Source organism: Mastomys coucha, unplaced genomic scaffold, assembly GCF_008632895.1.
Source record: "Mastomys coucha isolate ucsf_1 unplaced genomic scaffold, UCSF_Mcou_1 pScaffold18, whole genome shotgun sequence".
Lineage (NCBI taxonomy): Eukaryota > Metazoa > Chordata > Mammalia > Rodentia > Muridae > Mastomys > Mastomys coucha.
Window position 1 is genome coordinate 74,514,095 of NW_022196900.1, and position 14,844 is coordinate 74,528,938.

Sequence of the window (14,844 nt, forward strand, 5' to 3'; positions counted from 1 at the left end):
TCTAGTCTGTGGTATGGAAATCCTGAAAACTCAGCACAAGCCTCGCTCTCACTCCCATCCATGAGCCTCGCGATGTTGTCTGGCAAGAGGCTGTATAGGAACCGAAGGTTTTAGGCTCTACATTTACATTACTAAACAATTTGTAGAAATGATAAGAGCGCCGAGCAAGACAGGGACTGCTCTACCAATCGTTTAAGAAGCCAAAAATTGGCAATCACGTTTAAGTGGACAACGATTATTAGTCTCCCGGAATTAGAAGCAACAAATAGCATCTATCCAGAATGATTGTACATCCCTACCAGTGACTGGAAAAAGGGGTCATTCTACCAAACATTTAGTCGCGCGCTCCCTGGGATAGATAGTTGAACAATTTTTATAAGATTTCTCAAGCTTGGCGTGGTGGCTCATGCTTTTAATCCCAACAGTCGGATGGTAGAGATGCGAGGATCTTTGAGTTTGAGGCCAACCTGGTCTACAAAGTGAGTTCCTGGACAGCCAGGGCTACACAGAGAAACCCTATCTCAACAAAACAAAAGAACACAGTAACAACAACAAAAAAAAAAGATTTCTTCAAATGTAATATTCGTTGGGGACGGGGAGACAAAAACAGGAGGCCAAAGCATCAGAGTAGATCGAATAAAGGCTTCAACGTGGATAGTAGCACTCGGGTGGGAAGCAGCGGATGACAAAACAGGAACTATCAGAGTACACCTGGCAGATGGTGGTGATGTGTTGTGCATTTAATCTACAACATACGGTAAGGTAGGGTGGGAGGTGGGGCAGGGTGTGGTGGGAAGCTTTGCTTGCAGTCCCCTGGCTGCGGCCGGCCAGGGTTTCCCTGGAGGAGTCTCCCTTCAGCCGCTTCGCTATGGCGGGCCCTGGCCCCGGCGCGGCGCTTGAGTCCCCCCGGCAGCTCCTGGGTCGCGTGCGCTTCCTGGCGGAGGCGGCGCGGAGCCTCCGGGCCGGGCTGCCACTGCCCGCGGCGCTGGCTTTCGTGCCGCGAGAGGTGCTCTACAAGCTTTACAAGGACCCGGCGGGACCCTCGCGCGTGCTGCTGCCTGTGTGGGAGGCCGAGGGTCTGGGGTTGCGTGTGGGTGCCGCGGGCCCTGCCCCGGGCACAGGCTCTGGACCCCTGCGCGCCGCCCGTGACAGCATCGAGCTCCGGCGAGGCGCCTGTGTGCGCACCACCGGCGAGGAGCTGTGCAACGGCCACGGGCTCTGGGTGAAGTTGACCAAGGTGCGCCCCGGCTGGCAGAGACCCCACAAAAGACCCCCCTGGATCTAGCCAAAGCCCTGGTTATCCGCCCCCTTTTCCCATAGTGAGCTGGCATTGCTTTCAGTGCTCTTTGCCCTGGGCTGGGCTGGGCGAGCAATTGAGTTGATTTCTGTCCACACCTGGCATGTCCCTGCAGGAACAGCTGGCCGAACACCTGAGTGACTGTAGTCTAGACGAAGGCTGGCTTCTGGTGTGTCGACCAGCGGAGGGCGGAGCCCGCCTTGTACCCATTGACACTCCCGACCACCTGCAGCGTCAGCAGCAGCTATTTGGCGTGGACTACCGTCCGGTGCTCAGGTCCTGCAACTCAACGAAAGCGATTTGGTGTCTGGCGGATACGGAGGGTTTGGAAATACAACCACAATCCAAACCTTGGGTTGTGTGAGAGATTTGGGTGGAGGTGGGGTAAGAGCTGGCAGAGATGAGACCTGAAGTGGGGGATGAGGCTTCTAGAGGTTTGGAGCAAGAATTCGGGAAGGTGGTGTCCTATTGCCCGTGCCTCCCTCCTCATTTACTCCACCCTGTGCCCACAGATGGGAACAGGTGGTGGACCTGACATACTCACATCGCCTGGGGTCCAGGCCTCAGCCAGCAGAGGCATACACAGAAGCTGTGCAAAGGCTACTGTGAGTTGACTGGAATGGGGTGGGAGAGGAGGGAGCAGGGCTGAACCCAATCTAATTAGGGGTTTGGGTTGTTTAGCTATGTTCCCCCAACGTGGACATATGAGTGCGACGAGGACCTGATTCACTTCTTATATGACCACCTGGGCAAAGAAGATGAGAACCTGGGTAGTGTGAAGCAGTATGTGGAGAGCATAGATGTTTCTTCCTATACGGTGGGTGCTGGGATTAGAGACCGTCACGTCCCTCCGTGCTAGGTCCTGAACTCCCATCACCAAACTAGGACCAAACCATCGACCCCATAGGACATACTTAGTCCCACTACTCTTGGAACCCCTTTAAGAAACCCCAGACACCCTTCCTACCCCACACCTACTCCAACTCTGCTGTTTCTGTTCCCTGACCCAACACATGCCCAGTGTGACTCCACCTCTCTGCCCCTACCTTAGGAGGAATTCAACGTGTCCTGCCTGACAGATAGCAATGCAGATACGTACTGGGAGAGCGATGGATCCCAATGCCAACACTGGGTACGGCTTACTATGAAGAAAGGCACAATTGTCAAGTGAGTGGGCTCTGGGCATGACAGGGTGGGTGAGCCATGTGCTGTGGGTGCCTAGAGACTCACTTGGATACATACTCTGAGCCCTCAGGAAGCTGCTACTCACAGTGGACACCACAGATGACAACTTCATGCCGAAGCGGGTAGTGGTCTATGGGGGCGAAGGGGACAACCTGAAGAAGCTGAGTGATGTGAACATTGACGAGTGAGCAAGCTGTCTTGGGGTGGGAAGTAGGGCCAAGCTCAGCTTGAACGGAAGCCCAGAAGTTCCTGAAAGCCTGAGTCAGCAAATATCTGAACTACTTTATACCTGTCTCCTAGGACCCTGATCGGGGATGTCTGTGTATTAGAGGACATGACCGTCCACCTTCCAATCATTGAGATCCGAATTGTTGAGTGTCGAGGTAGGACTCGGCTGTAAGGAGTCCCTGGATGTGGATGAGGGCAGGCCAGCAGTGTGGAGAAAAGGGAATGGACTTAGAGTTAGGGTAAAGCTATGGGACCAGAGGTAGTATACAGTGCTGGGTGTGAGCCAACCTTAAAGCCATAGAGGTAGTTGGGCTAATCTAGAAAAGGAACTGGGTTGGGATCCACAGGTGTCCCAGCAGCATAGAGATGGAATGAATATATATATATATATATATATATATATATATATGAATCATGTGATAGAATCTCTGAAGCCTCCATAGCTGACAATGACAAAATGCCCACTGTTAGGAGCCATTCCCAGGTCTGAGGGCCAAAAAAGCAGCAGGCACAGTAAATGGCCATATTCTGACTCCATCCATCCTCAGATGATGGGATCGATGTTCGTCTTCGAGGAGTAAAGATCAAGTCATCTAGACAGCGGGAGCTAGGGCTGAATGCAGACCTGTTCCAGCCGGCCAGTCTGGTGCGATATCCACGCCTGGAAGGCACTGACCCAGAAGTACTGTACCGCAGAGCTGTCCTTCTACAGAGGTAGGTATGGTCCTGGCCCTGCAGCCCCCTTCCTTCCCTAAGCCTTGGGAGTCTGCATGGAGAAGACCCCAAAGTCTGGAAAAAATAAGTTATTCTGCTTCAAGAGCCAGAGCACCTCCCGAGCCTCGCTTCTGTCCCTGTGGATTAGAGACTGGGGCCTCAAACCCATGCCAAACTCTTTACCTTACCCCACTTCCACAGATTCATCAAAATCCTGGACAGTGTCCTGCACCACCTAGTACCTGCATGGGACCACACACTGGGCACCTTCAGTGAGATTAAGGTGGGGTCTGCAGTACTTATCGGGGCATTGGGCTATTTGCCTAGTTTTCAAGGTTTGGGTTTTTTTTTTAAGATTTACTTATTTATTTTATTTATCTGAGTACATCATAGTCTTCAGATACACCAGAAGAGGGCATTGGATCCCATTACAGATGGTTGTGAGCCACCGCGTGGTTGCTGGGAATTGAACTCAGGACCTCTGGAAGAGCAGTCAGTGCTCTTAACTGCTGAGCCACCTCCCCACCCTTAGTTTTCATTCTTTAGCAGAAAGTTCCTGGAACCCCTCTGGGACTAGACCCTTACTGTTCTGAAAACCAAGAAAAAGGCCAGACATGAGTGACCAAGAGTTAGTGTTTGAGGGGCTAGTTTCCATTCAGACTGTGGAATATGCAAGTCCTCACATAGGAGGAAAAGCAACACCTCAGGCGGGGCAGCTATAGCAAGATACCCTGTGGGTCCTACAGCAGCTCCACGTGACTTAAGGAAACCATATGGCTAGGTGTGGGTGTGATGTGAGGCTAGAAATGGGCTGACAGGAATCAATCTCTTCTCAAGAGACTTGTATAGCAGGCTGTGAGGTAGGGAGTTTTTCCTGGTCAGTGGAAGTCTTAGAAAGCTTGTAAGAATGTTAGATTTGTGTGCTTGTTTTAAATTTCCCCTTCATGGCTGTTAACTTAAAGGGAAAACCAGAGGCAAGAACAGAAGGGACTAGACTTGGACTGGAATGGTGGAGCTGAGTCTAGGTGTAGAGAGTCCCAGGGCCTACACAAGCTGACTGCACACTCATTCTGCCCTGGCCGCCTTTCCTCACCAGCAAGTGAAACAGTTCCTACTGTTGTCACGCCAGCGGCCCAGCCTGGTAGCACAGTGCCTGCGTGATTCAGAAAGCAGCAAACCCAGCTTCATGCCGAGGCTCTACATCAACCGCCGCCTTGCCATGGAACACCGTGCCTGCCCTTCTCGGGACCCTGCCTGCAAGAATGCGGTCTTCACCCAGGTCTGGACTAGACTGAGGGAGGAAGGGTCAGTGAAGGGCCAAGGGGTTTGGCTCAAGAGAGATTTGAGCAAGGTCATTGGGCAAGAACAGAGACAGTTCTTTAGCACAGACTTCCCTACAGCTCCCACTCATCGCCACCTTCTCTTGCCCCCAGGTTTATGAAGGCCTCAAGCCTTCTGACAAGTATGAGAAACCCTTGGACTACAGGTATGGCATTAGGGTAAGGGACTGCACACACTGCCCGGTACCTGTCACTATCACACTCTGTGGCCCTTTTCCTGGCTGGTCTCTAGGCCTGTTAATGTGCCTGAGCCCAGCCCTGGCATAGCAGAGATCCATCATCCCTATTCACAGGTGGCCCATGCGCTATGACCAGTGGTGGGAATGTAAATTCATTGCAGAAGGGATCATTGACCAAGGTGAGGCCTTGACATGGGTTCCAATTGTTGACTATTAGAGTGTAGGAGCCTTCTGGGACTCTGAGGTGCCCAGCTGAGAGCATTTGTTGTTTCAGGCGGTGGCTTCCGTGACAGCCTGGCAGATATGTCAGAAGAGTTGTGCCCCAGCTCAGCTGACACCCCTGTACCTCTGCCCTTCTTTGTGCGCACAGCAAACCAGGTGAATTTCTTCCCACCCACCACCAGATTTCTGCTATTTCTGCAAACCTTTCAAGAACCTAATAGAGCCAGAGGGGGCAGTGGAGGGAATCGCACAGAGGGAGAGGAGCAGAGAGGAACGTCCTTTGTACAGTAGCGTGGATGGTGGCACGGGGGCAGTAGACTTCTGGTATCATCTGTGGGGTTCTCTAGGTAGGAAAATAGGGATTACCACAGGCCCTGGTAACAACTCTGTCTCTGGGGCAGGGCAATGGCACTGGTGAGGCCCGGGACATGTATGTGCCAAATCCCTCTTGCCGAGACTTTGCCAAGTATGAGTGGATTGGACAGTTGATGGGGGCTGCCCTTCGGGGTAAGGAGTTCCTGGTGAGTAACCCAGTCGTCACCCTGTCAGCTGAGCCCTGGTCCCTCAAAGGAAGGGCCACCAGTCCCAGCCAGTTCAGTAAGAAGACAGCAGTGTTTGTCACACAGGTCCTGGCCCTGCCTGGGTTCGTGTGGAAGCAGCTGTCTGGAGAGGAGGTGAGCTGGAGCAAAGACTTCCCAGCTGTGGACTCTGTGCTGGTGAGTAGGCCCAGACCCACTGCTCCCCACTACCCGTGCTCCCTGTCTAATCCCAGCCACTCCCATGGCTTCAACTGATAGGTTGTTTTGGTAACTCCTAAAATCCTTACCTCCAGCTCTCACTTCTGTCCTTAGCCTGGGTCCTCCCGTGCATTAACTCAAGGTGGCACTGTTGAGCCTTGTACTCTGCAGACTCTTCACCTTGTCCCTAGGCCACTGCCCTCTCAGGCTCCAGGCTCCGAGCTGCACCCTATCCACCTTTGCCTGGGCCGTAGTCATTGGGGTCTTTATGTGGATTTTGTGCTTGTTCTGTTTTTTGTTTTTTTTTTTTTGTCTTTTGTAAATAAGCATATTTGTGTGTGTGTGAGAGAGAAGGGAGCAGAGAGTGAGAGGGAGGGAGTCAGAGAGAGAGAGGAGAGAGAAGGTAGGTACATGCACCATGGCGCTCACTTAGAGGTCTGAGGACAGCTTTTGGGAAATGATTAATTGATTATCCCCATGCAGATCCAGGGCTTTGAACTCAGGGGGTCAGGGTTGGTGGCAAGTGTTTTTATGCACTGAACCATCTTCCCAGCCCTGTTTTTGCTTCTTGCAGTAGGGTCTTATGTAGACAAGGATATGTAGCTGAAGATGACCTTGGACTCCTGCTCTTCTCACAGGCACATGCAACCATGTTTAGGGTCACTCTTAACTCCTCTCCCCAGCATCCTGTCTAGCCTTCCCTGGGATTAGTACACGTCTCCCATCTCACTGCTGCCCTCTGGCCATCATTCCTCTGTTCCAACCCTGTATTATAATAGCTTGTGTCCCTGTCTCTATTCTTACCCGTCTCATGCTGCCTGGATAATTCATCTCACTCCTCATTTAAATCATCCGATGCCTCTGCTCTGGGCTCAGGCAGAGTGAACACCGTGGAGGCCTTCTATGACTCCCGCATCTGTCTCAGCCATTTGGCTTGCACTCAGGCCCTAGCAAGACATTCTTTATGCCTTTGGAGTTTTCATCGTTGCCCAAGACGTTCTGTCTCCCAACTACCCTTATGGCTAAGCCAGTTTCTGGCTGTCTTTTGGGTCGAGCCAGGTGCCATGTCCTGCAGGTGGCCTCCCTAGGCTCCAGGGCTGGTGCTTTCCCAGCTCTTTCCTGGCCTCTGCACTCCCCTTTACCCATGGGGAGAGACTGTCCCAGTGAAAAGCTGACTGACATCCCTGCCTCTCCCCACCCCCAGGTGAAACTCCTGGAAGTGATGGAAGGAGTGGACAAGGAGACATTTGAGTTCAAGTTTGGAAAGGAGCTGACATTTACCACTGTCCTGAGTGACCAACAAGTCGTGGAGCTGATTCCTGGAGGCACAGGCATCGTGGTGGAATATGAAGACCGCTCTCGTTTCATCCAGCTGGTGCAGAAGGCGCGGCTAGAGGAGAGCAAGGAGCAGGTAGGAAAACTGGAGCAGTGGTCCCTTCCCTTAACAGACAGAGGCAATCAATATCCACCCTGATGCCGCCTTCCACCATGACTGTGCCCCTCATTCCTGTCGGTCAGCGAGCACAGAGATGCCCCCAGTGTACACTGAAAGTAGTCTCCAACTTTCCCAGGCAGGCTTTTTCCTCCTCCCTAGGTGGCAGCCATGCAAGCAGGTCTGCTGAAGGTGGTACCACAGGCTGTGCTGGACTTGCTGACCTGGCAAGAGTTGGAAAAGAAGGTGTGTGGGGATCCAGAGGTCACTGTGGATGCTCTACGCAAGCTCAGTGAGTTCTAGATGATAGGGCAGTGAAGCCGAAGGGGCGGGACTTTAGGACTATCAGAGTGATACCTAAAAATGAACTCCTGCCTTGGCCCCTCCAGCTCGGTTTGAGGACTTCGAACCATCTGACACACGAGTGCAGTACTTTTGGGAGGCTCTGAACAATTTCACCAATGGTCAGTAGAGGGCAGAGTACTGCTTGCATTGCCTTGGGACTTGGCTTGTGGATTGAAGAGGCGGGCGGGAACTTACAGAGCCTCCTTTAATCAGTGCAAGCCTCAATTTTCTTCTCTACCCAGAGGACCGGAGCCGTTTCCTGCGCTTTGTCACTGGCCGCAGCCGCCTCCCAGCTCGGATCTACATCTACCCGGACAAACTGGGGTGGGTATGAGTACAGAGAGGAGCAGAAGGTGCCTTACACACACACACACACACACACACACACACACACACACACACACACACACACACACACACGTCACTCCACTGCTTCCTTCCTAATCCTTTGCCCTCCCCAACTCCCAGCTATGAGACCACAGATGCCCTTCCTGAGTCTTCCACCTGCTCCAGCACGCTCTTCCTCCCACACTATGCCAGGTGAGTCTTCCTGGGTGGGAGGGGGGCTGGCAGGGAAGTGCACCCCTGGGAGCAGAACGACAGCCACCTTTCCCTCTTAGTGCCAAGGTATGCGAGGAGAAGCTCCGTTATGCTGCGTACAACTGTGTGGCCATCGACACGGACATGAGCCCCTGGGAGGAGTGAGGCCGTGCGTGCGTGCGTGCGTGCGTGCCTAAGCGTGTCCTGCTGCCCTCACCCAGGCCAGCCCGGTTTGGGTCTCTACAGAGGTGATGGGTTCAGAAATCTCAGCTCAGTGGGCCCTGCACCCGTGTATAGTCACAGTGGGACTCCAGTCCCCACAGACCCACAAGCCCAACTGTGCTGGGGCTTGCTTCCCCAGGGATTTAGCTTCTGTGAGAGGAAATCTTCCACAAGCCCAGCACGAGCTGCCAGGCCTGAGCTACTTGAAGGGAGCCATCTAGCTCCCCAACCCATGGACTGTGTTTTGGTTTCCCCTGTTCCCCTTTTTTTCTAGCTTCAGCCATGGCTCAAAATGTTTAAAAGTTGGTAGAATGGTACTTTGAGCAAGGAGCTAAGGACAGAGTGAGGTCTTCTTCCTTGGTCACGGATCCCCAAGAACGAACCCCCAGTTGAGTCCCCATCCTTGCATACTGGCCTTCTTCCTTCCAATAGCAGAGGTGTGTGGCTTTGCCCTTCCTGCAGCTTGGCAGGGGCATCCACTCAACACTCAGTTTACCAGCAGCCAAGCTACTGTCTTCTGAATCGCATCCAGCCCGACTCCTATCTGCTCCTTCATCCTCAAGATTTCACAGCTGAGGATCCTTCTGCCCTCTGAAATTTCACTGATTCCTGTTCCCACCCTCTAAAATAAGGCCTAGATGTTAAACTTGCACTGAGGGCTGTGCACACCCCTCCATTGCCTCCAGGGCCTCCATGACACTCCTGTACAACGTCTTACATTGGGGAAATTGAATAAATGGATAAATTCACGTCTTTAGAATGTGCTTTTGGGATCCCTACTAAACTCATGGTACTCCTAGAAAATCGCTATGTCCTAGGAGCTCTGAGGCTGCTGCCCCACTGACAGTGCCTGATGGGAGGGGCGGGCTTTACAGTGACACACAGTGGTACATCTGGAGCATAGCCTGGGAATGAGAACTCAGAAAAGAGGACAGAAGATTGGCTTTTTTGAGGTGATTGTGGTGCTTCAGAGCCTGGAAGCCCACCTCCAGAATCAGGTGAACAGAATGCGGCACATGGAGGGTGAAGCTGGGATACCTGGGAGCACCTGTCTGCCCCAGGTGCCACAAAACTAAGGTCCAGAAACTCTGGCCCTGCAATCATCTTGGTGTCCTGGTACAGTGTAAACAGCCAGTTGTCCATCAAAGCAGACTGTGCCCTAAAAATCTTTCCTAATGTGTCCTCTTCAGCTTGTGCTGCCATTGAGAAAGCTTCTTCACATGGCTCTGTGCATGCCCAGACCTATCTCTCCCAGACTCTGAAACTCACGCCCACTGAGCCTCCTGGGGCAGCCCCATCCTGCCCATGCGCTTTGGGTGGCCCACAGGAGACATACACGAACACCCTCCCTCCCAGGGAGCTGAGACAGCAAGAGCCCCAGCAGCTGTACACCCACCAAGCTCGCTGCTCGAAAAGCTCCCCTGGCTCTGTTGGTGAAGGAGCGCCTGCCCTGCAGGTGCTGTGGGTGCAGTTTGTCTCTATGCGCGGACACATGTCCTTAATACCTCTTTTACACCCTATTTTGAAGCCTGCTTTACATTTATTTACTCATTTAGAGATGAAGTATGGAGTACAGATGTTGGGCACTGGCTGTAAAGCTCCGGGGCTAAGTCAGAGCACACACTCCCCACGGAAGCTTAACGGGAGCGCAGCGACATCTCATTAAGTAGCAGTGTAGAGCAAGTGTCTTCTTGGTGATGGATTATCATACTTCTAAGTGTGGATCCACTGAAGTAGTTTATTCTCTTTTATTAAAATTTTATTTTTAAAATTATGTGTATATATGGATGTCTATGGGGTGGGGGTGTGTATGACTGTAGGCACCCAAGGAGGCTGGAAAAGGGTATTGAATCCTCTGGAGCTGAAATTACAGGCATTTATGAGCCACCTGATGTAGGTGCTAGGAACTAAACGAAGGTCCTCTAGAAGAGCTATAACTGCTCTTAACTGCTGAGCCATTTCATTCTTTAATAAGCCCAGAAACATTTTACTCTTTTCATGTTCCGTCAAATGAAACATCTCTAAGATACTTTCAATCCTCACTTTGGTTTTTGACACGGTCTTGCTTGTAATCTTGGCTAAAACTCCTTATGTAGCCCAGGCTGGCCACAAATTTGCAGCAGTACTGTATCTGCCACCAAAATGCTAAGGAACCCTTTAATGTGAAGGGTTTTCTGCCATTGCTTGCTCTGGGGCAACCTGTGGATTGCAACTGCTTTTGTCATTAATGGAGGTAATCAGTAAGTTGCTGTGGCTACAGATGTGTGGTCTGTGACCTGTAGTCGGCACTCCCGTAATCAGCTGTCTTCTACACACCCGAGTGTGCTCAACTTTAGCTTCATTTCTCATGTCGCTGTTTTTCTCCGCTGCCCTTTCCTTGTCTTAGCTAGTTTGTTCTCTCCTTTACCTTGTGTGTACTACACACTACCACTGAGCCACACCCCCAAACGCCCTCTCTTTTAATTATCTCATCCCATGTTGGTTTATTCCTAGAGACAAGGAAGCTTATCACGGGAGGCAAGGTTTCTCTGTGTAGCCCTGGCTGTCCTGGAACTCACTCTGTAGACCAGACTAGTCTCAAACTCAGAAATCCTCCTGCCTCTGCCTCCCAAGTGCTGGGATTAAAGGTATGAGCCACCACCATAGGGATTCAGATGCTAGAAACAATTCAGCTGAGGTGCATACCAGAGCAAAGCACACCAGAGCAGACCAGGACTCCAAGTTCTCCCAGCATCCCTCAGTCTCTAGGTGGCATATCCCACACCTAACCCTGAATTTTCCAGCACTTTCCCCAGAGACTCTTCTTTTTATAATCCAGACATTTTGATTTCTTCTCTTTTCTCCCTCTCTCCTTTCTACCACTCGTCCCTCCCCTCTGTCTCCCTCCCCAAGATGACTTCCCTGGCCTTTTTCCCTGGGGCCAGTGAATTTGCCCACCCAAGTGCAGTTTCCCAAAAAAACTGCCTTTATATTAATCTGCTTGAATTGGCTCATTTTCACTGGTGGAGAAATAACTTATAAACCACCATCCAACATTTAAACTTCTTTATAATTTAGGCTGTTAGGCCTGCTGGAGGGTCCTTACTTTGTTCAGATAGATCCCAAGAGCCTAAAGTTATCCTAGGGAAGGAGACTGAAGTGAGAGTAACTCCAAGCAGGCATCAGCTATATAGGCCCTGAGTAAATACTTGATGAATGAGCAAAAAAATAGGACCTCAAAATCTTAGCTTCCAATTTAAAAAAAGGGGAAAAATCAACAGTCTGAAATGTTGTTTATGATAAAAGTGTGAAATCACCAAATTAACCAAATTACTTCTTTAAAATCTGACCCATCAGCTTAGGATGCTAATGTCCACTCTGACCTTCAAAGCCAGTGGTGGGAATTCTTTGTGCTTGAAGAAGCCCTAGTTAATGAGGTCCCTGCCAAGCATTTATAGTAGATAAGGCAGCAGCTGCTGCTCTCTGACTTACCATTTCCCCCTTGGGCAATCACCAGGCTGATGTGCAAAGACTAAGTTGGGAGTGCTATAGTTACTGTAGTAAGTGGCCAGAGCAAAGCAGTTTCTTTTCTCATTTCTTTCTTTCACTCAGTGCTCTAAAAATAACAATTCCTCACCACACTGACAAGCCCACAGCCAAGTGGAATATTATGAGGTGGCCAGCAAATTCCCAAAGAGAGTTCTCTAGAAGACTGTGGGAAGAATATTTGTGAGCCAAGACCTTTCCAACTTTTGAAAGGTTTCTTTTGTGTCTTACATTTGCAGAGGATTGCCTTCTGCCCTATCCCACACGTATGTAGTATGTGTGTGAATACACGACACATGCACAAACACGTCGAGGTAACCTACCCACACACACATCCTATCGACTGCCTATGGAGGAGTGTCCCTGTGTTCTCCATCGGTCACTGCTGTGCAGGCCCGGTGCTTGTTGCTTCTTCATCTGCCCAAGAAGATGGTTCTCTGAGATCATCACGTTAAAAAGCAAGCTGCAGGGCTGGCAAGATGGCTCAGCGGGTAAGAGCACTGACTGCTCTTCCAAAGGTCCTGAGTTCGGATCCCAGCAACCACATGGTGGCTCACAACCACATGGTGGCTCACAACCACCCGTAACGAGATCGGACGCCCTCTTCTGGTGCGTCTGAAGGCAGCTACAGTAAATTACGCAGGAGCTAGCGGGGCCAGAGCCAGCGGGCCAGACCAGCAGGACCGGCAGAAGTCCTGAAATCAACAGCAGCTACACACGATAGCTCACAGCTACAGTGTACCCATACACATAAAATAAATAAAAATAAATCTTAAAAAAAAAAAAAAAAGCAAGCTGCAGAAGAGATCGAAGTAGCCCTCAGTCTGGCCAAAAGACAACATAAGAGATGGACAAGTGCTCCTTGGTCCCGCTGCTGATTGGTTCACAGTGAATGAGCTGTGGTACCTCTCCCACTATGCTAATAGCTTTTTGTATTCTGGCTGCTGATGCTAGGTTGAGGCAGAGGGATTTAGCAGAACAGGAACAGGACAGAGAGATAGAGCAGAGAGCCGCAGCCATGTAGAGAGACGCAGTGGCAGGGAAGTGGGCTTGAGTCTAGATGGGTAGCTGAGCCTCCACAAAACACACACACACACACACACACACACACACACCTTGGGAAAGAAATGAGATGTAATCAATCACTTATGGACAGTAAAGAATGAGGAACTACTCTTTTTTGGTTGGTTGGTTTTTCGAGACAGGGTTTCTCTGTGTAACAGCCCTGGCTGTCGTGTAACAGCCCTGGCTGTCGTGGAACTCACTTTGTTGACCAGGCTGCCCTTGAACTCACAGAGATCCATCTGCCTCTGCCTCCTGAGTGCTGGGATTAAAGAAATGTGCCACCATACCTGGCAGAACAACTCATTTCTAATTTGCATTTGTATTTTTTTTGTATTTTTTTTCGAGACAGGGTGTTTCTCTGTGTAGCCCTGGCTGTTCTGGAACTCTGTAGACCAGGCTGGCCTCTAAGTCAGAAATCCGCCTGCCTCTGCCTCCCAAGTGCTGGGATCAAAGGCGTGCGCCACCACTGCCCAGCAATATTTGAGCTTTTGAAAGAAAGAATTTCAAAAAGCTTGCATCTCTCTGAAGTCGGAACTTCTGGTTCCTTTGGCAAGTCAGTATATCAAAGGATGTTATCCTGAAGCAGACACGGGTGAAAGGATGTCTGCTAAAGCAAATACATGAAAGGATGCCTAATGTTAAGAAGGACCCAATAGTCAGTGGATGACACTAGACGGTATTGGTATGCCTTACCATTCCTAATGGTCATCATTTATAGTGACTTCATAGAAAGAAACACACCAAAAAACTTCTGATGGCGTTCTGGGGGGCTTCTTGCCGCTTCCGTGGACTCCAGCCAATTGGCAGGAAGAGTGATGTCAGCTGATACGGACTCACGTGGAGTCTTGCTGAGACGGACTCACGTGGTGCTTTGCTGAGGAAAGACTGGTGGGGTTGTCCTCTCTGCCTCTCCTCTTCCTTCATCTTCACTCATCTTCACTTCCTTGAGAGAGGCTCGGTAGAGGACTTCTCCTGGGGCCCCTACTGGTCCTGGCGGCTCCCGCCGACTCATGCTCTTTGTCTGAGGTCTGGCAGTTCCTGCTAGGTCGTGCCACTGTTGCTGCTATCCTGACACTACGTTATTGTACTGCTGGTATATTCGTGAAGTGTTTGCGCGTGGATTGGGCTTCTGTGAACTGATCTGCTGATTTCCTGATAGCGCAGATTGGATTTGCTCCAAAGAATAATTTCAAAACAGGTCTACTTCCCCTCTTCCCCATCCTAATAACCTTTCTTTTTTTGTTTTGTTTTGTTTTTTGTTTTTTGTTTTTTTTCGAGACAGGGTTTCTCTGTAGCCCCGGCTGTCCTGGAACTCACTCTGTAGACTGGGCTGGCCTCGAATTCAGAAATCCCCCTGCCTCTGCCTCCCAAGTGCTGGGATTAAAGGCGTGCGCCACCACCGCCCGGCTAATAACCTTTCTTTTTCCACTACCTCTAGTGGGCAGTGTACTATAAGGGAGGTTAAAGCATTTTAGAACCATTATTAGAAGCAGGTTTTGAAAAACCAAAGGCAACATCTCTCGTTGTAAAGTTGCTTGATCAGATGGATGCTAATATTAACACATGAGATTTTCAAATACTTTGACAATAAGAAGCTATGGGAAACCCTGCATTACTCAGGGAACTAATATTTTACAAACTGTCAGTATGTCAAGTAGGGAAACCATGTAAGTAAATGTCTACCCAAAGTACAAGTTTTCAAAGGTCTGGTGACAGAAGTCTGTAATTCCTGCTAGGCAGCAGGAGGGTCACAAACAGTAGACCACCCTGGGCAATTAGGACTCTGTTTCAAAATAAGAAGTTAAGGATTGTC

The 14,844-nt window shown here is 50.5% G+C and overlaps 1 protein-coding gene across 1 annotated transcript; it reads left to right on the forward strand.

The window, feature by feature from the left end:
- Positions 1–764: 764 nt before the first annotated feature.
- On the forward strand, positions 765–9,196 carry Hectd3 (HECT domain E3 ubiquitin protein ligase 3). The gene is made up of 21 exons (XM_031378323.1): positions 765–1,237; positions 1,413–1,573; positions 1,810–1,902; positions 1,979–2,114; positions 2,349–2,464; positions 2,553–2,666; positions 2,783–2,865; positions 3,259–3,424; positions 3,626–3,707; positions 4,521–4,703; positions 4,858–4,910; positions 5,058–5,122; positions 5,218–5,321; positions 5,567–5,686; positions 5,792–5,881; positions 7,107–7,313; positions 7,497–7,626; positions 7,724–7,798; positions 7,922–8,003; positions 8,148–8,219; positions 8,300–9,196. The coding sequence occupies exons 1-21, from the start codon at positions 869–871 to the stop codon at positions 8,382–8,384; spliced, it is 2,586 nt and encodes an 861-aa protein (XP_031234183.1). The 5' UTR covers positions 765–868; the 3' UTR covers positions 8,385–9,196.
- The last annotated feature ends 5,648 nt before the right edge of the window (positions 9,197–14,844 follow it).

Bases quoted from the DNA above. Each gene is read 5' to 3' on its own strand.
- Hectd3 (XM_031378323.1), top strand. From the start codon at position 869: ATGGCGGGCCCTGGCCCCGGCGCGGCGCTTGAGTCCCCCCGGCAGCTC. The intron at 1,238-1,412 runs GTGCGCCCCGGC...ATGTCCCTGCAG, and splicing joins TCTGGGTGAAGTTGACCAAG to GAACAGCTGGCCGAACACCT. The intron at 5,123-5,217 runs GTGAGGCCTTGA...TTGTTGTTTCAG, and splicing joins AGAAGGGATCATTGACCAAG to GCGGTGGCTTCCGTGACAGC.